Source organism: Platichthys flesus, chromosome 8 (assembly GCF_949316205.1).
Source record: "Platichthys flesus chromosome 8, fPlaFle2.1, whole genome shotgun sequence".
NCBI classification, from domain to species: Eukaryota; Metazoa; Chordata; class Actinopteri; order Pleuronectiformes; family Pleuronectidae; genus Platichthys; species Platichthys flesus.
Genome location: NC_084952.1, coordinates 6,730,637 through 6,754,722, shown reverse-complemented (window position 1 = coordinate 6,754,722; position 24,086 = coordinate 6,730,637). Strand labels below are relative to the sequence as shown.

Genomic DNA, 24,086 nt, shown 5'->3' with positions numbered 1-24,086 from the left:
TACAATAAATGTAAATACACACGAGAAAAATCTGAAGTTCACAATGTTCCTCCATCGTTGTAAAGTTTATTTCAGTAGTCCTTCATGGCAGTAAAAGACAACACTTATAAGTTTGCAGTCCCAACATGCAAAACAATCATTGAACAAAATAACAGAAAAGAATATTGAAAATAATAAAAGGTGCAGTTTTTTCCTCTTTTGTAAAGTGATCAACACTCGAGAAAGAATTAAAAGTACAGTTAACACGTCAGAGAACAGCTTGTGTTTTCCATTCATGCAGCCCACGACTTTCACAAACAACAACGTGTGTGTTTTATGTTTTCTGGGAAAAAGTAAGCAACAGTCCAAGCCTTCCACAACGACAACATCCACATTCAGCGGTTTGGAAAGTTGCGACAAGATGACGACCGATTAAAAGTTTTAACATTAAAGACCAGCAGAGGGAGAAAAAAGAAACCATTAACCCTCAATAAACTGAGACACACAAACAAGCTTTCCTGTCAAGTAACACTCAAGAGAAATCATTTACCGCAACCAGAGAACACCAGATGTACTGGAAGGGTACATTGAGCGTATTGTGCAACGTCTCCTGTCAAAGCAGAGCTGAACATCAAAAAACTCACAGTCGAGAGTCTGACTCACAAACACACACGCGCTCATTCATAACACACACAGACACTCACACCGTCCCTTACGAGCCATGCACCAGCACACAGTAGAACACCATAGCTATACCTGGAGTCGTGCAGACAGACAAGCAAGCGTCTCTGTCATACACACTGATGCACACAACAAACACACACACAAAACATTAAAAGAAACCCACCAGGAGAAGTGATCTCCCGCTCTCACGTGGAGGATACAGACATGCAGTGCTTACATAGAAGATGTCCTCTGTCGAGGCGACGCACTTACGCAGACACACACACACACACACACAGCACGTGCACATGCAGGCAATAAACTGACGCACACACTCGCACTGTCTGAAATCTGATCTCCCATAGGGAGAAGAACGCAACCGCACAGACATTAGAGAGTCAATCATAAATAAATCAAGCGATAACAATATTAATATCAATAACAACAAGACATTTAAGAAAGCTCAGTCGTCTCATCCGATCTATTCTATCCTGCCAGTTTATCAGAAGAAACAAAAGAGTTACAGACGAGTCGTTACAAAGCCGGTCAATGCAAAAGTCATACATCTCCAATATAAAAATACAAATCCACAAAATAACTATAGAGACAAAGTAGTTTTGATAATGTTGTGGAGTTTTTCTGGCTAATATTTCTCTCTCCCTTAAGCTAATGGCACTTATGTTATAAGGATAAAATCTCCATTTTAAGGGAAAACACTGGCACCACCTTCGGCTTCAACGAGACCCTCATCGCCCGCTCACCTCCGCAGGGACGTTTCTTCAGGTTCACATGTGCCACGCGACACAATACTGCAGCTTTCACACTGTGCGAGTGCAACACTGTGGTGGGGGGGGGACAGTGATTTTGTCTTCAGTAGGTGTGTGTGCAGCACGGCTCTAAGCTAGCTGGTTAAACTATTCTTGGCTATCGATTTTCTTCTAAAGAGGGAAAGGTTTCTACGTAGGCACCGTCGTGATCGTTGAGACAGGAAGTGATGTGTGGAATGCCGTTATTCGTCGAGAGCAATGCTTCTGCTGTAACAACGGTGGAAACACGACTACAGTGAGCTGCTGGAGGCAACTTCCTAAAACTTAAAATCAAACTAAACAACACCAGGCACAATATCTAACATACTATAAAAACAAGAAAACAATCTGGTTTACAACAAATAAAGATGAAGGCATGAGCAAATGTAAGGCTTTACACAAGAGATGCTTCCTTAAGTGCAAAACAGAAAATTAAATTATTACATATCTGCTCTGAAGTGGTCGGTTCAGTGCTGGAATACACTCAGCAGTGTAATTACATTTGGTTTAGAGTTTTCCGAATTCACTAGTACTTGGATAGATTGTATATACGACTGCTCTTTGGCAATCTGTCACAAGTTCAAAACCTCTAGAAGCTAATCATCGTCCAGTGTTTAAACTTTTATAATAACAGTGTTTGAGGAGTTTGATTGGATTCAATACAACGATTTTGAGCTCCGTGCCGGCGAGCGTCCTTAAATCAATAGTTAGGACACGTTCTGTCCGACAGACTGAGCTGAGAACAGTGAAAAGACCACAGACTGCGAAGAAAGCACAGTGCTCATCATGTCTGCTGGACACACAACTACAGCTGATAGTGAACACGGTTTGTTTTGTTCCTTGTTTGTTTTTTTTCCTCTCTCCCCTTTTTTCAGAGATTACCCAATGTCACTTTTCTCCGTCCTTTTCGAGATCATGTCCAAAATCCCTTCAAATACCGCCCACTACAAACGGCTTGTGGTGGCTCTGGATCGGCCAGCCGCGAACGAGGAGGCCGGCGGCTCACCACTCGTTGGTCCTCTGCTTGGTGGTGTCGTACGCTCGGATGACCTCCGACTGAGACACCACCCCGTTCTCATCTTGAGAGAAGGCGTAGCCATCTGGAAAAAGGTTCGGAGCAGTTACAACCAAGCTCAGTCAGATCAGTGATTAGCTAAATTAAAAGTATAAAACATCATCAAAACAACTTAATTAAAAAGAAATAATTAACAAAAACAAATGACATTTTGGAAAATAAGCTTATTTGTTTAAAGTATTCTATTTGAATACGTCACTTTAGAAGAGCGCAGGATCAAGTTTCTCCTCTTTATGCTAAGCTAAGCTAACTGGCTCTTTCCAAAGGGACATAAAAACGCTGCCAACAGGCACTTACCACAATGCATTACATTTTAATACAAACAACGATTCATGGTTGAAGTTGTGTGCGTTTGTGTGTGACTATTTATTCCTTTTGTTTCAGGTCTTCATGCTAAGCTAAGCTAACTAGCTGCTAGCTTTAGCTGATCCCAGTTGGTTCCTCTCTTGTGGACATTCCAGCCAGTGAGCTAAACATCTGTTTCTCTGAGAGATAAATATCGGAACGTGAAAAAACCCAGATGGTCGTTTAACAACATCGAATAAACGCGTCTAAACATCTGGATGGAAAATAAAAAAATCGAGTCCACTGCACTGTAAAGAAAAAAGGTCAAGTCATTTCCCAGGTTGTGACGGTTTCCTGTGCCGTTAGCCACGAGTTACCATCTGTTTACAGGAAGGAGCAGTTTCAGATGTTTGTATTGACTGATCCCCCCAGAAAGAAAACATTTAGCTCAGTGACGTGAATGTAACGTTAATGCTGAAACACAAACCACAGGCTACTGAGAAAGCTACGTGCTAAGAACTTTGGGGGATGTGTCAATGCTCTAATATAGTGATAGAAAACAAATAAGCAATTTTACCAAAATGTTTCTTTTTTTTTCTTTGAAAATGAATGAAATAAAGAAAATAATACAGAAAATGAAGCTACACAACAGATGATCACACTGCCCTAGGATCTATCACCTAAACTCTCACACTGGGTTCCTCTCTGACCTTTGACCCCTGACTCACCTTCAGGTGTCAAATGACTCTGTCAGTACCTGGAGGCCAGCGGGTGAGTTCAGAGGACCCCGCTGAGACGAGTGCATTGTGGGGGAATAACATTTCATCATTTCACCGTTATCTGGCTGTACTGAACTCAACTCAGGGCACACGAGTGGAGGGACAGGAAGTGGACAGAGGAAACAAACAGAGGAGAGAGAGGCGTCTATCTGTGAGCTACGGGGGGGAAGGGAGATTTTTAACAAAGGGGTGAGGTTTGAATAATGAAAAAAAGTATCACAGAACAACGGTCTCATCCCCACCTATGAGACAAACAAAAAACAAACTGATCAGACAAGAGACACAACAGAAAAGAGGAAATTAAAAACAAGACAACCAAAAACAAACCCCCTACTCTGTTAATGATCTTTAAGTTCCTGAGTGACACCCGAGTTTTCCTCCTGATATCAGAGTTATACTTTTTAATGCTTTACAATAGACTTACTAATCGGATGTAAAGGATTCTTAAGTCGACTGTGCTGATCTGTGATATTTGTTTGTCTATAATCCCCCCCAGAATTACACTGTTCTATACTATACAAGCTCTTTTCAGAGGATGCATTTGAAGACCAACTGTGTCACAGTGACGTGATCTGACTGACTCCTTGAAATATGGCTGACAAATCTGTCCTTCCATTCTCTGTAGACCAGACTGTCTAATCTCAAATGCCCCTGAATTGTGACACAGTCACAGAGTCACTATCTTAAAAGTGGTCGCCATTTTAAAGAAGGCCAGTCTGTAGTCTTCAGAAGTCGGACGAAGAGCCATAGGAAAAGGCTTGTGCTCAAAACATCACTACCGCAAATAAAATCCTTAACAGTACCTATTAGGTAGCTATTAAAAAGCACTGTTTTATTTTTGTGGATGTGCGTATTGTTAACATTAACCCCATATTCTTTTCACTTCGCCTAAACAGGAAAATGGTATGAGAAAAATAAAATACGTTTAAATGAGAAAACAAGAATGAACCCTTCTCACAGATGATAAAGAAAGTAGGGATTTAAGATTTGATACCCAGCCCTGTCCGTGCTCTATGTATTATTCCCTCCACATTCAAATAACCTCACGTAACGGTTCATATAACCAGTCTGATGGGCAGATACTGTGCAGGTTGGGACACAGGGAACTGTGGAGCTGTTTGCAGACACAGTTACTTATGTGTGTTTCCTGCATCTGGTCAACGCAGAGTATTTATGAAGAGAGGTGGGATGAGCAGAAAGTTACAGTCGAAGGTTTGGCTTTTCTGGAGATACAGCACATGTCAGAGGAGGAGAAGTACTGCCTGAACTACTCCCCTGACAAGGGAACGAATCGAATGTGGATAAAAACAGCCCTCACCATGAGAAAAGAAAGAAAGAAAGAAAGAAAGAAAGACCGGGCGCAAAGGTGAGACTTACGGAGCAGGTTCTGCTGCATGGAGTCGGACCGGTACAGACTGACTGTGCTCTTCTTAAAGACGTTCTTCAGGAGCTGGGCCCTCTCCGTCAAACTACACACACACACACACAGAAAGAGAGAGAGAGAGAGAGAAACAGAACGGGGCAGTGTGTTAGCAGCATGCTGAGCACCACAGGCAGATTTAATGACCCATACATCATGACTCTGTCCAAGCACCTCCGGAGCTGAAGGACCTGCCAACTGCTCTACCTGCTGGTACAATCACCATGTAGGGAGACAAAACCCTGGAGACACGAGGGGAAGAACCGAGAGTGTGTGTGTGTCTGTGTGTTGCATGTTGGTCAGAAGGTATTCATGTACAGTAAAGCAAACATGTACAAGAGTCTTGCGTGCATACATACGTGTCTGTACAAGCATATATGTAAAATCACACATGTGTCAGTGTTTTATTTCTGTAGGTGTCAGAGAGAGAGAGAGAGAGAGTGTGTGTGTGTGTGTGTGTGTGTGTGTGTGTGTGTGTGTGTGTGTGTGTGTGTGTGTGTGTGTGTGTGTGTGTGTGTGTGTGTGTGAGTCTGGGACAGAAGCCAGGCAGCAGGATCACTTTCAGCCAGCAGGAGATCTCACACTGATCTACCCGGTGTTGATTCCTGCTGCAGGCCTCAGACCCCAGAGAGCAAAGCAGACCTGCTTCAGCCTAATACCGTCCTTTTTTATAATATACGGCTTTAGGACAGGAAGTCTGCTGATCTGAAGGGAGACCTACAATATTTGTGGAGTAAAAAAAACTACGGGGACACCTCGTCTTATGACATGATTACTGACATTAGAGTCAAACTCCTGCAATTTATCAGCAATTTTAAGATTTCTCTCCTCCACACAGGAATACTGTTGGCAAAGACACTGGGAGTAATAGGGGCTATTTACGAGGTTATAGATGATTATGCTCCAAACTGTTCTGGAGAATTTGTTGAGTCAGTGTTTAAAGTTGGGCAGATGTAAATATCATACTCCATCGTTTTCTCTGGACCAATTCTGACCAGTGATGACATGGCTGATGAGGTGATGTCCATTTATAGGTTCATTTTCACCAAAAGTTACTTCATGAAACACAATTGCCTTTGGGTCCATTCCTAGGCAAAGCTTCAGATAAATAAATTGATTTAAATTTAAAATGTTAGAGTAAAGACAGGAGTGGTGAGGTGTTGGGGGAATGTACCTCTTTCCATGAACCACAGCTCCAGGATCTTTGGATAAAGCCTCGAGCTCCTGCACCTCATCCACCAGAGTCTTGAAGCACACTTTCTTCACACTGTGAATTAGATCATATTTTTTTTAAACATACAAACATAATAACATGACAGATGCCTTCACATGACTGAACCCTTCATCGACTGACACCGAAATACCCCACAGATAGAATCAAACGACTATGAACACATCAGGAATTATAACTTCTAGCTTTGCAAATTGCTCCTGACGCCTTGAATCGGCTGTGAGCTGATGTCGACCAGACGCAGGGCAGAGAGAAGCGTCTCCAGTGGAGTGTTCACGGAATGGAAACGCTGCGCTTCTTTGGAAGTCCGAACAACAAGCCCTTCCTGTATCAGATGTGTATTGGAGTGATGAGCAAGGAGAGCAAAGAGAGGACTCACACTTTGTAGGCCACGTCAAAGGCCAGCGAGGTGACCGGGATGAAGAACAGGCCCATCCAGAAGACGCCTGAACTGAACATCGTGCTCGCCTATCACACACAAACACACACACACACACACACACACCCAGACAGAGATACACTTACTGTCAGGTCACTCGAGAAAGCCCTTGAAAAGAAGAACCCCCTGATAAAGAACAGTCATTATCTTCCTCCGTGGTGCCACATCGTCAAAAACAATACATGACAAAAGAGGCCCAAAACAAACAGTTATATTGTGGAAATAAAGAGGAGATGGGTCTAAATAACTTGGTCAAAGTGGGTTAATCCTCCGTGACTAAATGATCCCATGTTTGTGTTTGGATCCCCTCCATCTCTGTGCCCCTCAAGGCAGAGGAAATACCTGTGAAGTACTGGGACAGTGGTATCTCTTTCACAGGGACAACAGCCCCACTGTGTGCTCTGTACTGTCCTGTCAATACATCACAAGAGACACAGGACCATGATCTGAGCTGCTGCCAGAGACACCATCCACACAATAACACCTCGGTGTGGGTTTAAGAGAATCATCAGAGCTATAAATCGATTTTCAATGAGGCCTCAAACTCATAAGTTCCTATTTGAACCTTTTTAAATTATTAATTTTAAATGAGCAGCAGAAACAACTTGAAATCCCACGTGCTCTTTGTTTTGAAAATGTTTTCTTCTGTTTAACTTTTGCACAGGTGGGCAGCTGCGGCCCTGGAGGAAGAGGTGGTCGTCCACTAAACAGCACGTCAGTGGTTCGATGCCATCTGCATTCAAAGGGGTTATTGGGCAAAATATGAACCCCAAATTGTTGCGGATGGCTGTGTCGACAGTGTATGAATGGCTATGATAGAAAAAGTACTGTATGAATGGTGTCTGTGTGTGAAGGTGACTTGAGTGATCAATAAGACTGGAAAAGCTATATATACAGTCCATTTACCATACATTATTCTACATTTGAACATATTCAACTATAATTCAGTTTTTCTTTGTGATTACAAAATAAAAGGAATGCCGTAGCTTTTTTAATTGAGCTCATGAGCAAAATAAATCTACAAACACGACAGATGTGAACCTCAATGAGACTCATCCATCATGCTGGAAGAAAAACACGTTTGGACGAGATCCAACGCAGATTTCCATCACGTCAGGCGTTGCAAGACAAAAGAGCCTCTTCTCGGTTGGAAAAATACGATTCATTATGAGCAGACAGTGACTCGTAATGATGAAATTAAAAGTCCCAGAGCAGCGGTTGTGTCGAGAGGCTGTTTTGGGTTGAGAGTTGTGAGGAGACAGTGGATCATCCTGGGACCTTTCAGCTCTGTGTGAGGACAATGTTTGCTTTGGCTCAGTGCACTGAAACTATCTGTCATTACATGTCAGAGTGCAAAACTTGCGCTCCTTGCATTGTAATGCGCCCCTTGTTTAAACTGCTGGGGCCCCTCAACAGTGTCCTTCCTGTAATGTGACACAGGCCGGGCCCTTAGGACGAACGCCTGCACGCGCACATACACACGCGCAGATCAGTGTCTGAACTATCAAAGCGCTCAGGTTTGCTCAAATTAGCTAATCTGTTCACTATTACCTGCAAATTGACTTTGATGTCTGACAAAACACTGGTAAAAGAGGAAATCCCAAATGATAGGAAATCAAAAAATGGCCTTTTCCGACAGCCTGAGATGGAACGTGGATGAATGGAGCTTTTCTGTGTCGCCCTGAAGCTGAGAATGTATGACATGAGGGAAAATGGCATCAAAGCATGTGATATTTTCACTTCAATTTCTGAAATTATGCAGCCTTGGTGGAAACGTTTACGGTTTCTTTATTTTTTTCTCTTTTTCTAAGTAAGTTTAATTATTTTCATTTCATCCAGTGTATCGTGCATTTTAATGGGCGCATTTAAGCTGTCTTGAAAGTCTTTTGAAAATAAACCAGGGATGTGTGTGGTGCATAATAAATTAAAGTCAAATGAGCTAAAACAAATAAACCGTCTTAGTCTCTCACAAGTTCACTCTATGAACAATATTTCTATATTGTCATACATACAAGTAACATGAGGTAGATCTATCAAAGCTCCTCAGAAACCATGAGAGAGTAACTAAGGAAATAAACTACATGAATTCACTGCTAGTTCTTTAATTTGACGTTGAAGTTTCAGAACCCAAACAAATCAGCCCTGCTTCAATCAACAAATGTTTGTCTTCAGGCATCTGGACAGGCTCCATGATGATATAAGCAGGGGCCAGCAGTGTTGGTGGATGCTAGCGGTGTCTCATACCACGGGGCCCCTGGGAGCTTGACAGGGTGAGAGAGGTCCGGGGGAGCGGGGCTGTAGTTTTAGGACAAACTAATAAACGTGTCTGGCTGGACAGACAGTAGTGTCCCCTGGCATGAAGGGGTGTGTTTTGACAGGCCGCTGACCCCACTCATGGACACACACACACACACACACACACACACACACACACACACACACACACACACACACACACACACACACACACACACACACACACACACACACACACACACACACACACACACACACACACACACACACACACACACACACACACACACAATTGCAATCAGAAACACATATACACACACAGACAGGTTTGTGAAGCTGAAGCTGTCCTGATTAGGATTTTCTATTGACTTCCATTCATTGTGGACAGCCTAACCAAAATCTCATAGCCAAACTGACGGCCATGCTGATTCCCATCTTAAGGTCAACGCAGTGAAGGATCAGCTCAGGAGTGAGCAGGTAGAGAAAGAAGTCTGAAAAAATCCACGGCGTTGGAGATTCTGGTTGAAGCCACAGAGGAGAAGTGGCTCATCAAGGAGGAAGATTCTCAAACCAAAGCTCAAGATATTGAGTCAAGCTCCTCAACGTGAAGAATATTAGGCTTCCACTTTTTTACTTGAAAAATAACTTAGATTTAGACTTTGAGAGGGAAATAATGACACATGGGTCTTTTCTGTCTTTTCAGGACCTGGGCCTCATATCAGACTGCAACAAGGCCAGAAATAACAGGATGAAAGAAAAGCACAGAAGGAGGAAGAAAAGAGACTGAAGAAGGAGCTGAAAGAGAAGAAAGAGCAGGAGAAGAGAGAGAAAAAGTAAAGACAGAAGGAGAAGAGAAGACATAAGTGAATTTTCTCTTTAAACCCCTCAACTCCCTTCCCCCTGTTAACCCCCTTCACCTCTCCCATCCTTCCACTCCCTCAACCCGGTCTCCCTTCCCATCGTCCCAACTCCCCTCCCTTCCTTACCCCCCCCCCCCCCCCCCTTCTTAACCTCCCCTCCTCACCCCCCTCTCCTCTCTGCTTCACCCTCAATCTCAAACCTGTATATATCTTCACTTATTTTTTAAAAAAATGTAAAAAAAATAATCCCTATTAAATTTGAAAAATGATTCTCACGTCTCTCGTTTTAACTCTTCAATACATCCTGACTTGTAAACTTTGGTCCAGAGTAAAATGGACGATAAAGCTCAATATGGATTGCATGAATGAAGAAAGCACAAATACTCTCCAAACTGGGAGAGTTACAACTCCCTGTGTCATAAAAACACATCAGTCACAGATTTCAGCAATCAAGCAGCAGCTCAAAGACAATAACACACAGAAATGTGAGATTCTAATTAACAATCCAGAGTTTATGGGCAGACCTTAAAACCAGACCCTTCATGTTTCCTTTTCTACTGATTTAAGAGGAATAGCTCTGCCTTCAGAGGGACAAATACATGATCCCGCACTTTGCATTTTCATTTTAAAGACTACAATCAAAGAAAGCATCAATCAGGCAATTTTTTCCATACTGGGGGAACTTTAGCAGCTCAACTCAAATTTTGCACATTGCAGCGCATTAATTCATCCGCAGGTTTCAAAACAAACTGCGTTTAAGGTACATTGCACACAACAACAATCAACCTCGACTGAACATAAATATGACTGACTTGTTCACTTTGATAGATTACTTGTCTTAAGGAAGTTTCAAGTTTCACTCTAAAGGAACTTTCTAAATCACACTGAAGTGAGTGGAAAATGGCTTGAAGTTTAAAAACCCTCTACAATCACATTAACAATAATAATGATGTACTGTCAAAAGTAATGGAGTAGAATACGCAAAGTCAATAGTGTGAACATTTATGAAGAGAAAATGATATGTAACTTCAACATTTTAAAGATTTTTTTCCATGACAATAATTATAGAACCAGAGGACCACACATGGTTCAGAAACTTACCCTATAGGGTTTCTGCAGGTTTTAACAAGATCAATTTTAGATGTTTTTAAGACCATAATGGATGAAATTAAGAACCATGTCCAGGACATCATGTGGAAAGAATAACTCTTGAAATGACACATAATCTCGCAATCTACAGACCTAGACAGAATCCAAAGTATCATTGAAAAATAACTACTGCAGACAGAGACATTACAAACTGTGCATTCGGCCCAAATATTACCTCAAGAAAACCTCACCCTAAAAGCGCAACATAAGTAGCGATAAATACATTATCTGATTTTGTTTGCATTGTATTATTTGAATTATTAATAGCTGTGTTTTCTCCTGTATTATTGACCAAGCTGATACAAGTCTCCACAGAGAGTTGCTCCTATATCTTTCACCAAAAGACCATAAACTCTGCTTAGGTCAGATTTATGGTCGGTAGGTAGGTCAGTCTTTCAAAATGCATTATGTGAGAGAAATGGCCAACTAAAGCTGAGTTGTGTCACTGCAACAAAACACATGATCCCCCGGTTCGATGAGTTCAGTGTGCGTGGTGATTAGATGCAAATGAAGCCAGTTGCACTGAACACTAGCCCACACTGAAAGATATATTTTGAAAAGGAGGCAAGAATTCCTGTTTTTAATAGTTTCTCATGACAAAGGTTTATACAACTTTACCACATAAACAATCCTTCCAAAACAACTAAAATTGTTTTAATTCCTTCTCTTTATCTCATCAATATATCATAGACCAGCATAGATAGCCCTGAGTGTTTTCCCCGGTCGACTACGCATCAACAAACATTCTGGTAAAATTAATTTCTTAGAAAATGTTTCTTATCGCCAAAAAGAAACTGCGGAAAGTTCCAATGCACACTCGCCAAGTGTGAAGTCGATGTGCTGATGACAAGCACCTAAGTCCGGGTGAGAGCCGCTCTATTTCAGCTCGGAGTAGAAAGCGGAAATCAGTAAAGGTGGTTGTGAACCAAAAAAGAACAAAGAGGAAAAGGCTGATTCAACAAGTGAAAAGAGAAGGAGTAAAAATAAAATAGAAGAAAGGACGGATGGAAAGTTGAAAAATATTTTAAGATTTGAGTAAACACAGAGGTGGTGGAGTACGAGGGGCTGAATCGGGGTCGAGTAAAATCTTCCACTTCAGAGGCTACGAGGTCTTAGAGCTGGAGATGGTCTCTGATGCCTTCTAAGGTTTCACAGAGATGTGTCCCTGTTTGATGATGTACTGGCATCCCTGAGTTGGGGCAGGGGCATAGGGTTACCAAGTACCCACAGGACACCATTACTGTCGTCAGTCAAGTGCTGCAGGGCGTGGATGAAAGCACCCGGCTCCATGGACAAGAGATAGGATGAACCCATCGACTGTGTGTGTGTGTCAGTGTGAGTGTGTGCCACAAAAAGTTTTTCTTCCTAAATAACGACTCAAGTTTTTCAACCAAAAGAAGAGATCAAAAAACAAGGAACGTCATCTTGAAAGGAACAGTTTGATGTTTGGGAAAATATACTAGATAAATTTAAATGAGAAGACTGATACACTCTTCATGTATGTACCGCAAATATGAAGCTATAAGCAAAAGGGGGTTGGCGTTATAGTTAAGAACTGGAAAAGGGGGGCACAGAGGTACTTTTGGACAAGTTCAGCTAAAAAACCCTCATATTTTCCTAATTATATAAAACAGGTTTTTAGTCATTAGTTCAAGTGTACAAAAACTTAATTGAAGTTTCCGGGTATAAACTTTGTTGAGGCAGAATCTCATACAGTTGAAGTCAAGTGTGAGTCCTTCTTCAGAAAAATCACAACATGCCTCCATTCTGCTCGTGTGGCGTCCGCGAGTCCTGACGACTCAACAGGAAGTTGCTAATCTAGCGGCCATAGCCACACAATGGTGTGTTGAGGGTCCCTGAATGCACCTCGTAGGAATATAATATAGGACATATAGGCTTTAAAAACGTGCAAATGACCTTGTATCGGGATTGAATATGAATGTCGGTGCTTGCAGACACTTGGATGACACCACACGAGCAGTATGGAGACATTATGCTTTTTCTGTTGTTTCATTACGTCTGAAGAAGGACTCACCATTGACATTGTATTAGATTCAGATTCAGCACAGTTTACACCTGAAAATCCAGAAGTGTTTTCTGGACTCAAACACTTCAACACCCCCCCACCCCACCCCCACCATTACCATAGTGGTGAGTAGATAATGAGGGAATTTACATTTTTCGGTGGACTTTCCCTTTAGCCACTTTGGTTGTCTGCTGGTTGTCTGGTAAATAATGCTGCCCAAGAGCCAGAACCAGTTAACTGTAGCCTTGATATTGTTGAGAGACTGATATTATCTTGGTGAGTGGTATCAACTCTCTCATCTCACTCTACCAGACAGCATATAAGAGTATTTCCCAAAATTACGACCTGTTGCTTTAAATCATTATATAATGACTTAAATCACAACAAAAAAATTGCAGTTCCCGTCATGTAAACCAGTTCATAGCTTAATGGCAATGTACCTAAATGTAACTGTCCACACACGTCTATGACTCTGTGCTCCAGTTGTTTATCAGACAAGGCTGCATGTTCTTCATTACCTCCGGCGAGGAGGTTATGTTCTCATTGCCTTTTGTTTATTTGTCTGTCTGTCAGCAAGATTACTCAACAACTATTAATCAGAATTCCATGAAATTTGGCGAACAACTCATCTAATTTCGGAGCTGATCCAAATAAATGGGCAGATCCAGGCATCTTTAACGTGGTGAAATAGGTGGTAGCCTTGGTGGAGGTATGCACTGAGCACCGTTCTCAAACACTGTATCTTGTTCTGAAGGGTTTTCTGTGCAAAATGACTCATAAAGATCTGCACCAAAGTGGAATCACATCACATTTAACATTAAATAGCATCCTGCTGTGTTATTGTCTTCTAATGAAAAGATGCCTCATTTTCATCCCCAGAATGCACTGGGGACCTGTGGTTAACAGGCCACAGTGACAACCTGTGGTGACCCATACAGACAGCAGTCGCATTCACATGCAAATATCAGCTCAAAGAGACGAAAACTGGAAAATCAAGAGACTATTTTTCAATGTTAAAGGTTATTTTTATACGAGGAAGTCCATTTAAAATCCTGACGATTGTTGGTTAGATGTTTCTTCGGCATCAATGTGTAAACCAGATTTACTCTCACCTTTCTTTGCTTAGTTTCCTGACTGCTTCACTGTTTCCATGTCACCTGTGGATACTCAGAGCCGAGGGAGGGCAATGTAACACAAACATTGGGCTAATTGGCCCAATTAAGTCATTATGCAACACAAGCCAGAGGTCTGACAGTTTACACTCCTCTGGCAGTCCTTACAAAGACCTGTGTCAAGTTGAGCCCTGGATTTTCCCACCAACATCTCTCTGTAGAAAATAAATTACGAGGCCAAGCAGGTCTGTCGGTGATAGACAATTATATCATCAATTTCCTTTAGCGCTGGAGGAAGTTGTTGCCACGAGAGAGAGCGCCTGTATATGTGTGTAAGCATGGTTACATCCGTTCTAATACAGTTAAATTAATTTTTAGCCCACTTTTAGATGGGTCATTATTTCAAGGTCTTTTGTTCCTACAGTTCACACTAAAACCCAGAGATTTCAGATGCCCTCATTTGTTTCCTGATTGGGACTCATCACTCATGACATGTCCTCCTAGATTCTGCACACTCCTATCATTTAACTGTTTGCAAGAAGGATCCCATGTCTTTGTGTACATGTTAGCATGCAGGTGCTTACCTCGCCTGACATGTCGGGAGCCAGAGGAATGAGAGGCCACAGGGACGAGTAGATAATGAAAAACACCACCCACAGGCCGATGCTTCCCCAGATGGCGATGTGACTGAACTGTTGGTGAAAATCAGAAAAACAATAAGGTAAACAAAAGTATTTTAGCTTTTCGTTTACTCTATATTTGCACTTTATTACAATTTAGCAACTAAAGTTGTATTTTGGCAGCATTTTCTTTAAATTTTCGCCGCCTTTTTATTAACCACTTTCTCACTTTGGTTTAATTAATGTGTGGCTACTTGTAACTTGAAATACCCTGCATGTCATTTCACTAGGTTTACAGTTACGAGTCCAGTGGGAACAAACCATAAAGAGACCTGGAGATAAGAAAAGGATGTAAAATGTGTCTCCAAGTATCAGTGGTCAAATAAAAAGGAGGAACTGGAACATGATAACAGAAGTTTAGCGAGCGAGGAGAGAGCCATCAACTTACCATGGTCCAGGATGAGGTCTCAAGGCCGGCTTTAAGACAAACTGTGATAACCACATACTGCGGACACACAAAAATCACACTGACATTAAAGTCTGTCCTCCTTCAGCACTAAAAAATCGGTCATGGGAAGTGCACAACACATCTGAATTTTCAGCAAAATCCGATTTTAGTTTTACATACAGTATAAAACAGGAAGGGCTCGGCAGAAAAACAGAAGATGTAAGAAAGACAAGTATAACCAATGTTTATTCTCAGAAATTGGATAACACTTGGCTGAGACACCTGAACTGTTTAACACAGTGCTGCCTGCCAAGAAGATCGCTGCACTTACTGTGTAAACCATGTTGCCTAAGAGGAGATAGTCTGGAGTTTGTCCGCTGCCAAAAACTGTATCTGTGAAGGGAATCAACAACAGGAGCTTTTAGGGCCAGAGCTGTGTCTGTTCAGCTCTAGGGTTTCACACAGAGTTCCATTAGGTGATCCAAAGAGTAAACAAAGAGACACCACATAGGATATAACTTTACGTAAACCTCAGTGGGAACTTGGGTGTGAAAGTCCCTATTTAAGAGTTGGATAGAAAAAAGCGGACATGGGAACGTGAAGTGAAAGCCACATTCAAACGCTGCTTCCAATACTTCCCTTTGAGGGAGGCTGGAATGTTAATTCTGTCTCTTCAGGAGCTTTTAAGAGTGTGTATGACAATCCATCTGTTAAGACTGAGAAACAGAACTAATGTGAATTCATCACATTTAGAAATGCCTAATTCACCACTGTAACAGAGCAGAGCTGTTTTTCTGGCAAAATTATGATTTATTTCACCATTAAATAGTAATCAAACCTCTTGAAAACTATATTCCTGCAAAGTAGGTCGGAAAAACATCCTAAATAAGCAAAAAAAGAAATATCAAAATAGGTTCAGGCAAAAAATACAACTGCAACTGAAGAGAGAAAGAGAGGCTCCCTTCCATTTACTTCCGGCTGGTCACATGTCTTGTGTGCACTGAGGCTTTGCTGACAGCCTGTCAGTCAGAGTGATGGGGCTTGGTGCCTTTGTTTGGAGAGCAGGCCCAAGCTTGTGTGGTCCTCAGCTCCGTCCAGCCAAGACTCACCAGCTCAAAGATCCCTATTCTCTCTGCTTACACCCACAGAAACCCTGCATCTCAATGTGCACAAACAACTGACCTTCTAAGGCTACATAACGTCAGTTAGTTTAATGTCAATTTGATAGCACATACAAAAAAGACGAATGTCTTGCAGATAAAAGTCCTCTAAACTGGACAGTCTCCTGGGAAGTGGCGTGTTTATGAAAAACTTATCGACTGCGTGTAAATGCATTTAAGCAGCTCACAGTGTGCACATGTGAATTGGTGCAAAAATATATATATGCTTGTTAGTGTGCGTCGCTCTCGCCTGAGCACACACATGTTTGCAATTCATGACTGGACGGCTGTAGAGAAAACTAATTAAGACAAAGTATGTGTGTTTGACTGTCCTCCCTCTTCTACCAGTGAGTCCGCAGAGAGCCGAAAGTCTCTGGGAGCTACTTACCATGCTCGAAGGCTTTAAGGGGGAACCAGAAGAGAATGACAGAGTGGAAGAGGCCATTCAGACAATGGGCCCAGAAGACCTGCAAAAAAGGAGGGGAGAAGGATGGAGGGGAAGGAGGCATGAGGAGGAGGAGAGAGAAGGGGGTGGGTGGTAGCAGGGGATTCCAAGAGTAGAGAGAGAGAAAGGTTGGGAGAGATGGAGGGGAAAAAAGCATTAGAAAAGGGTGTGGGGAGCTCCAGCCTTCTAAGTGACCCCTGACCCGGGCCCTTTGTGCCATCCCAGTGCTGGGCTAAGTGGCGGTTTTGTCGGGGCCTCCTCGCTGAATGCCACCCCGCTGACAGACACGCTGTATATCCTCTGTGTGTTATTTTGGAGAGAGAAGCTGCTGAGTGTGTGTATGAGCCCTGAAAGGGAAGCGGACAATGTCGGCATGCAACTTCTAGGTTATTTCGTATTAAGCAGAGTCAAATAATATTTTTTTAGCAAATACAACAACTTGCAAAATGAACGTCCTCACCTTGACAATAAGAACATTATACAGCCTTAATAAATGTGCTGTCAGTGTGAGCGTTTCCTCTCATTACATTGCATTAGGCATCAGCCCTTTCAAGTGAGAATTTTAACCGGTGTAGAAAAAAGTGACAGGAGAATTTACACAAGCAGGAATCAGTCTAGAAACACACGCAGGGAGACTGACAGCTCCGACAGAGATTAAACTGTTTTTATGGTAATTATTAAGGGCCTGGAAAAAGGTGGTGTGGAACAGAGTCTGCGTGTGTGTCTGTGTGTGAAGCACGCAGACTTTGGATGAGTTGTTTAAATCAATACTCCCACTCCAAAACCACCTTGTTTCAAATTTACTTTATGCAACAGCGGAGCCAAACAAAACACTAATGGGCGATGTAGCATGAAAGAGCCGTGAAATCCATTCTGCCAAAAAACCACTGCACATTGGTGCTCCCTCTTCCTCCTCTCTGCTGACCCAGACGTTGGTGTTAATTCCGAGAGATGAAAACTTGTCAAACTCGGAGGGTACACGGCTGACGGAGGGAAAATAAAAACACAATTTTTTTAATCCTGACCTCCTTTTAATCATTGAATCTTGGCAGATGAGAAGTTAGAGGCTTTATACTTTAAAAACACCTCTTTTCAACAACTTCAGTAAAACCTGTCAGGAAAACATTAAACATGACTTATTTGTGACAACCTGGACACCCTGAAAAGGAAAAAACTTCTCAGGATTAACTACTCGTGCTTCTTTATGCAGGGTTATTACAGGTTTTCTGCCAGGAAAGGATGTAAAAAAAGAAGGGAAAGAAGTATAAAATAGAGTACAGTGAAAGAAAAAGTCTTGTTTCAGACTGTGAGCCTTTACAATATACCCTGGTCTCAATGGCGTGACCTTCTCACCTTTCCTATAGACCAAACAAAGTCCTGTAGTGGCCACCCCCCAAACAGGATTACCTCACCCCCCACACTGTGTACACAAAACCCAATACACGGAGCGCGGGGTGGCAGAAAGCAACCCCACTCCTCTAACTCAAATGCGAACTAAATTATCACTAATGTAACAAGCACACATTTATGCCAATTAACCTCCCACTGACAGGCTCAGCTCTTTATCAGCCTCCTCCTCGACCCCAGACATTGCCGGGGTGCAAACAAGCCCCAGTATCCCCCCGCGATAATGAATGCTAATGAAATCAATAAATGTTCATAATCATTTGTCACAGTGGGATCCTCCCTTTCACCCCAGGCAGCCGCCCTGCTCCCTTTCTTCCCCTTGTATCCCTGCAGGTTGCAAAGGAGTCCATCTGAATGAATGCTCGGTCTGTCCTGTAAAGATTCAGACCTTTGTGGAACTCCTAATTGCCAAAAAGAAAACCTGCATGAAGGCCAGTAATTAATATCCAGCCAAATATGTCCAGCCCCTGCACCCCCTCCCAACTCCTCCTGTCTTTTGGAATAAACGGGAGGCGGCGAGGTCAGAAGGGAACGAAGGATAAAGAAATAAAGAGTTTAGGAGGTGTTTGCTGGTAAACAGCTGTAATTACTGCAAGCACGTAAAGGGGGAGCAGGGGGGGGTTCAGGCACAGTGAGTTAACTGTCAGGAATTTACCATTAAAAGTGAATGGGCCACTGTCGAAGCCACGCCCCGAGTTTTCTAACACCCTCGGCCACTCCCTTCTCTCACCTCAACACAAACAGCTTTAATTCACAAAGACAGTATCTGTTGTGTACAAAAGAGCCAGGCGTGCAGAAAGACAGGCTTCGAGGGGCCAAATTCCTGCTGGATTTTCTCGCCTTGCCTCAGGCCAGCTGCAAGGAAAATATCTCGGGAAAAGAGTGGACAAGCCAGCAAAAACAACCTGCTGACCTGGCCGAGTCATCAGTTATGGGTCTTGGAAAATGTGGCCCAAACAAAATTGAGGTTCATTTTCAACCTAACTTTCAAACACATACTTTTGTGATCCTTTCTTGGCATGAGGCTGTTAATGAAGCCACGAAAAAGGTTAATGAAGGGAAAAATCCACCCTAAAACTAGATTCTGCCAAAGTGTTGGATGATTAACTCAAAGTCCTAACTAAGAAGTTGGGAGGATAAATAGCTGTAATCTAAAGTGTAATTAATGGAATAAGGACATGGCCTGATACTATCAACCCTACTAAAAAATACTTTTATCCACAGACAATGAATAACACTATGTGTGCAGCAAGTCTGATTTTACTGATCTTTCTTCCCTCAGCTTTTTCATGGATTTTTCAGCATTCACTTTTTCTTTCAAATCTGATTTTACAATCCAAATTTTTTCTGATGGTTAGCTCTGGTACTAACTTGCAAAAATAACAGATGCTTTATGTGTTTTGGGTATATAAGAGCTATTAAATATTGTAAATTATGCTAAATTATAATATGTAACAGCTCAGGTTATTGATTTGAAATTTCTTGTTTATTTCTAAACCTACAATCGAAAACCTAAATAAATTGTATCTATATCTACTTACGAAAGAAAGCATCAAAACCTCATATTCAAAAAGCTGTTGATGACTAAAAACACTCAAAATATTTTTTTTTTTTTTTTTATTATCTATTGATCAAATAATCCAAAAACTGCCGCAGCTCTATAGAGGAGTGTTAGAAAATGTGACAAATAAAGTTTGTTATAATGAATTTGAAGTGTTTGACTTAAATAGGTTTGTAATAGTAGAAGTGACTCCCGACTCAGTAAAACTAGAGGAAATCTACTGTTGTCTTATTAACATACTGGTCCTGCGAGGGTTAAACGTGATCTGACAGCCTTGCTCTGAGAACAAATGAACTCTCCAACTTAAACAAATTGCAGAAAATTCCCGCAACAAATACCATCACACAATGACAGCACAATCTCTCTATTCCCTCCTTTCTGTGATTCTTTATGCCACATCCCCCCGAACCTATCTGACCTTCCCTGCCCCTGACCGCCATGGCCAATCCGCCTTTAATCCATCTCCATGCGGTGCTAACCAGGTCACCACGCCTATGAGGAGGGTCCAGGAGTCTCTGGCTCCGCATGGGTAAATGAGGAGACGTCTTTATTACCAGCAGGGGTAAGCTAACAAACAATCCCTGCTACCAGACAGAATAGGTCAAACCAGGCTGGAACTGGAGACCTACTGACAACAGCTGCAAGGTCACTGAGAGGAGAGGAGCGCCAGTCGCTTGCAAAAACATGACCGGAACATCTCGTCTCATTAATGTGACGTTAATTGGTTGTAATAGGTGGAACATCAGAACCTTTTGTGTGTGAGGTGGAGCCCAAACTTATTTTTCAAAATTGTAGATGATATGATGGAAAATTACCAAATGTGAGAGTGTTAGTTGACACCTGATGATAGTTGAGCTGTATGAAGTTACCAAAATGGACGGTAACAATACTCCCCTCCTAGAGGTTGATCAACAAATCATCTTTCAGAGGTGATGAAACAAGATACAGTGTGTACATAGTAAATTAGGCCATGGTGACAATTACTGGTTGGGAAAACTACCAAATACTAAGTGAGTACTAGTTCCCTGTGACCCGAGGGACATTTGCTTGTTATATTGCACTAGATTTGGAGAAACTTGAGAATTACTGTAGCAGTAAAGAACAAGACAGAAACTGGAAAATATATTAAACAAATGACAACGGTGCAAATGACACTGTAAACACGCATGTGCAGAACATGTGATAGGAACAGTTGTTACCTTGGTATTAAAACCCATGGCATTCTGGGAGGTTTTGTAGAGTTCTGGATATTTCAGCATGTTCTCTTTCCTGCAGGACCGCTCAAATATGCCCAGTGTGAGAGGAGGCAGGGCAGTGAAGAGCTAAATAAAACACACATAGAGAAACACACAGAGGTTTTGATACAAATACCTAAATTTCCAATCAATTGAACCAGCACAAATGATTTATTTTTGATAAGATGTTACTGAGTAAAAACATTCAAAGTACCATCTAGAACTAAGTAATGTTTAAACTGCTGGATATCAACGTAAAACATTTGAAATAACATCACAAAGTAAACTTACTGTATATGCACAGGGTAAAGAGTTTAATCTAATGTCTTGCTTGTAAATGTATCTTCATCATTGCCACGATCTCATCTCCATATGTTAACATTTGGATCTGTATGTTTCATTCTGTTCTCCAATTGCTTCTATCTATTTTAAATCACTGAAGACCACTGACCTAACTCCCTCCAGGGAAACTTATTTTGATTTGTCATGCTTCAAGTCTGTTCATATGCAAAACTCATCTCCGGTGAACATCTGCGATCCTCTTGACTAAGAAGCAGGTATTTAAGCCAGGCTGAAGTGTAATTTCAAAGTGATGTTGTAATGTTGTTTTGTGTAGCAGCTGCTGAGAGCAGTGATGGTATTGTGTGGCTTAGGGGCTCAGCGGGTCAGTTGGTGTGAGTTGGTGTGAGTTCCCTGCAGCCCCATCTGGAGTGGGAGTCTGCAGGCCTCGGTGTACAAGACCAGTGGGCCACAGGACATGCTCGACTGGGCTCCTTCCTCATTCAAAGCCAGGCTGAGGAGGATCTCTATTCAGGGGCGGATGCAGCCGACTGCCTTCAACAGAGTCCCACTGAGCCTGAGGAATTCGCCCAGTTTTTTGATAAGGTGAAAGACTGAACCCTCTTCCCACCACTGCAATGCAGGACTGGTTCTTTAAGGTGGTGGTTTATTATCAAATGAATGCTGAAGGGAGGGCTGTGGAAATGTCCTTCTCACTTAACAGTTTGTACCTCCCATAAAGTGGAAAAACTTCACTCCGCACTTCTCTCATTCTATTTTGTTTATTGAATGGAGTTGATTTTAATAAACAGTTCAAAAAGTACATATCAACTCCTCTTGGGCTAAAAGCAGTGGTATTAAGGATTAGATTTGCAGATGTGCATTTTTCTCTTCCATTAAATTCATGACAGACATGAAATATGAGTTCATTAGGAGTGGTCTTATAATAGAGCCCTGTGGGACTCCCTGTACCAGCAGCGAGCTCAGTTGCGGCTCCAGTGTTCTTATTCTTTTTATCATTCAAACGTAGCGGCCCTCGCTAACTCAGTGCATAGTTTGGAGCACAGAGGGAATAAGGACTTGACAACAGGTCATAAATAAAGGAGTAATTTTTCAGGATGTTGATGACATATTCATGCAATGAAGGGATCAGTTCTGGGGTACCTTGGCAAATCAGTGCTGTGCGACAGAGGTAATGGTGGCTCTTTGGAGAATACATTTTATTAACAACTCACCACGTTGTACAAGCCGATGCACCAGCGCTCGAAAAGAATCTGACCCGAGAAGCCATTGACAAACGCGAACCAGATCTGAGGGAGACAAAAAATTCAGGAATTAAAGTGAGAACAGCAAAAACCAGGCCAGGAAAAATGAATCACATGTTTCCAGTGCACCTTCTATACATATTAAGCCAATGAAGAAATATATAACATAGGCTTCACTCAAACTAGATGATGAGAAAACTACCAAATCTCTGTAGTATTCCAAATTTCCCTTTATGTAATTGTATTACAAACATTTGTATATTATGTATGCTTCCTATTAGTGATATAAGGGGTGGGTGGTTACCATTATCTGTTTGAGACAGGCTCAAGCTGTCTACAGGCCAACAATACATTTTTCAGCAACACTACATTCTTCACTGTCACAGTTTTCACTGAGAACAGACACCTCAGAGAAAAAGACTGACATATTTTAGAGAGAGAACAGCTCCTACTAATACATCCTAAATATTACTGCATCTTGCAATAATGGTTAAATTGTAAAATGTGAAAAAATAAATGTTTCCTTTCAAGCTTAAAAAAACCAACAACTTCATTATCCTGTAACTGATGAACATTTGTTTGAAGTCCTGACCTGTGATCAAAATGCCATTCGTCTAACTTTGCTGTGTTCAAACTCAGGAAAAGACTGAGAGGCCAACACAGACCAAATTAGAAAATAAGTGTGACAGTGGGAAAGGCAAGACCTCCAGATGCCACCTCTGTGATGCAAATTGTCCCCTTGATTCATCACGGGATTACTTACATACATATATCAAGCCCACCGTTCCCTTCATGGTCTACCTGCAGACATGTGGGTGACGGACGAGGTTAGTCATAAGGGCAGCCGGGCCTGTGGGACTCTGGAATTATGGATGCTTTGATATATCTCGTCAGAAAAGGGAGACAGAAGTAATGAAAGCCATATGCTGGGTGGAGATGAAGCTTATCACCATATCTTGTTTATTCAGACTCATGTGAACAAAATCATACCTCTGAGATGCAAGTACAGCAACAGATCTAATATCTAGTGCATATTATTATATATGTAATTGAATTTCCTGACACTTTCTGCAGATACATTATGAGAGTGAATCATAAATTGCCACTCACATTGTTTCTATTTGACACTTTAATGCTACAGAAATGGCTCCTGCTCACAGCCAATCTGTCAGGGGAACATCAGGGGTGCTGTGTTTTGGCCATGGCCAACCAAGCATTTGCTTGGTTCATTTAACTTCATTATGAAGGCATGAACTGCTACAAATTCTCAGATTGGGACAAAGCCAGTTTGGAGGCCCTGCCCACCTCTGCCACTATCTGCGTGACCAGTACCAATCTGCGAATGGCCGTTCACATTTAATCGTGTAAGCGTATGCATGAAAACAAATGTCGTCCCCCCCCATCTGACTTCATTCCCTCAGTTGACGAGGGGAGGCTGGGTGCCTATAGATGAGGCCTGTGTTTATGAATGTGCCCATAAACCCTGCCCCTCAACTCCCCCTCCCCTCCCTGCCACACCCACCCACAAAAGATCCCACCCTCCACTCCATAAGGTGCACTCTACCATGATGTTGTTTCTATTATGC

At 42.0% G+C, this 24,086-nt stretch overlaps 1 protein-coding gene across 4 annotated transcripts in view; it reads right to left on the bottom strand.

Annotated features, from left to right (window-relative positions):
- Positions 1 to 32: 32 nt before the first annotated feature.
- atp8a1 (ATPase phospholipid transporting 8A1) overlaps positions 33 to 24,086 on the bottom strand; it is a 94,063-nt gene continuing 70,009 nt past the window's right edge. For 3 of the 4 annotated variants that reach the window (XM_062393368.1, XM_062393369.1, XM_062393367.1), the window contains 10 exons: positions 22,471 to 22,545; positions 20,921 to 21,043; positions 16,697 to 16,775; positions 15,480 to 15,541; positions 15,149 to 15,205; positions 14,665 to 14,772; positions 6,618 to 6,706; positions 6,182 to 6,274; positions 4,965 to 5,056; positions 33 to 2,548 (listed from right to left, as the gene is read on the bottom strand). In XM_062393368.1, the coding sequence (XP_062249352.1) occupies positions 2,451 to 2,548; positions 4,965 to 5,056; positions 6,182 to 6,274; positions 6,618 to 6,706; positions 14,665 to 14,772; positions 15,149 to 15,205; positions 15,480 to 15,541; positions 16,697 to 16,775; positions 20,921 to 21,043; positions 22,471 to 22,545 (876 nt within the window). In that variant the 3' untranslated portion in view covers positions 33 to 2,450. Of the gene's footprint in view, positions 2,549 to 3,536; positions 3,830 to 4,964; positions 5,057 to 6,181; positions 6,275 to 6,617; positions 6,707 to 14,664; positions 14,773 to 15,148; positions 15,206 to 15,479; positions 15,542 to 16,696; positions 16,776 to 20,920; positions 21,044 to 22,470; positions 22,546 to 24,086 lie in introns of all 4 variants that reach the window. The other variant, XR_009921688.1, reaches the window with a different exon arrangement.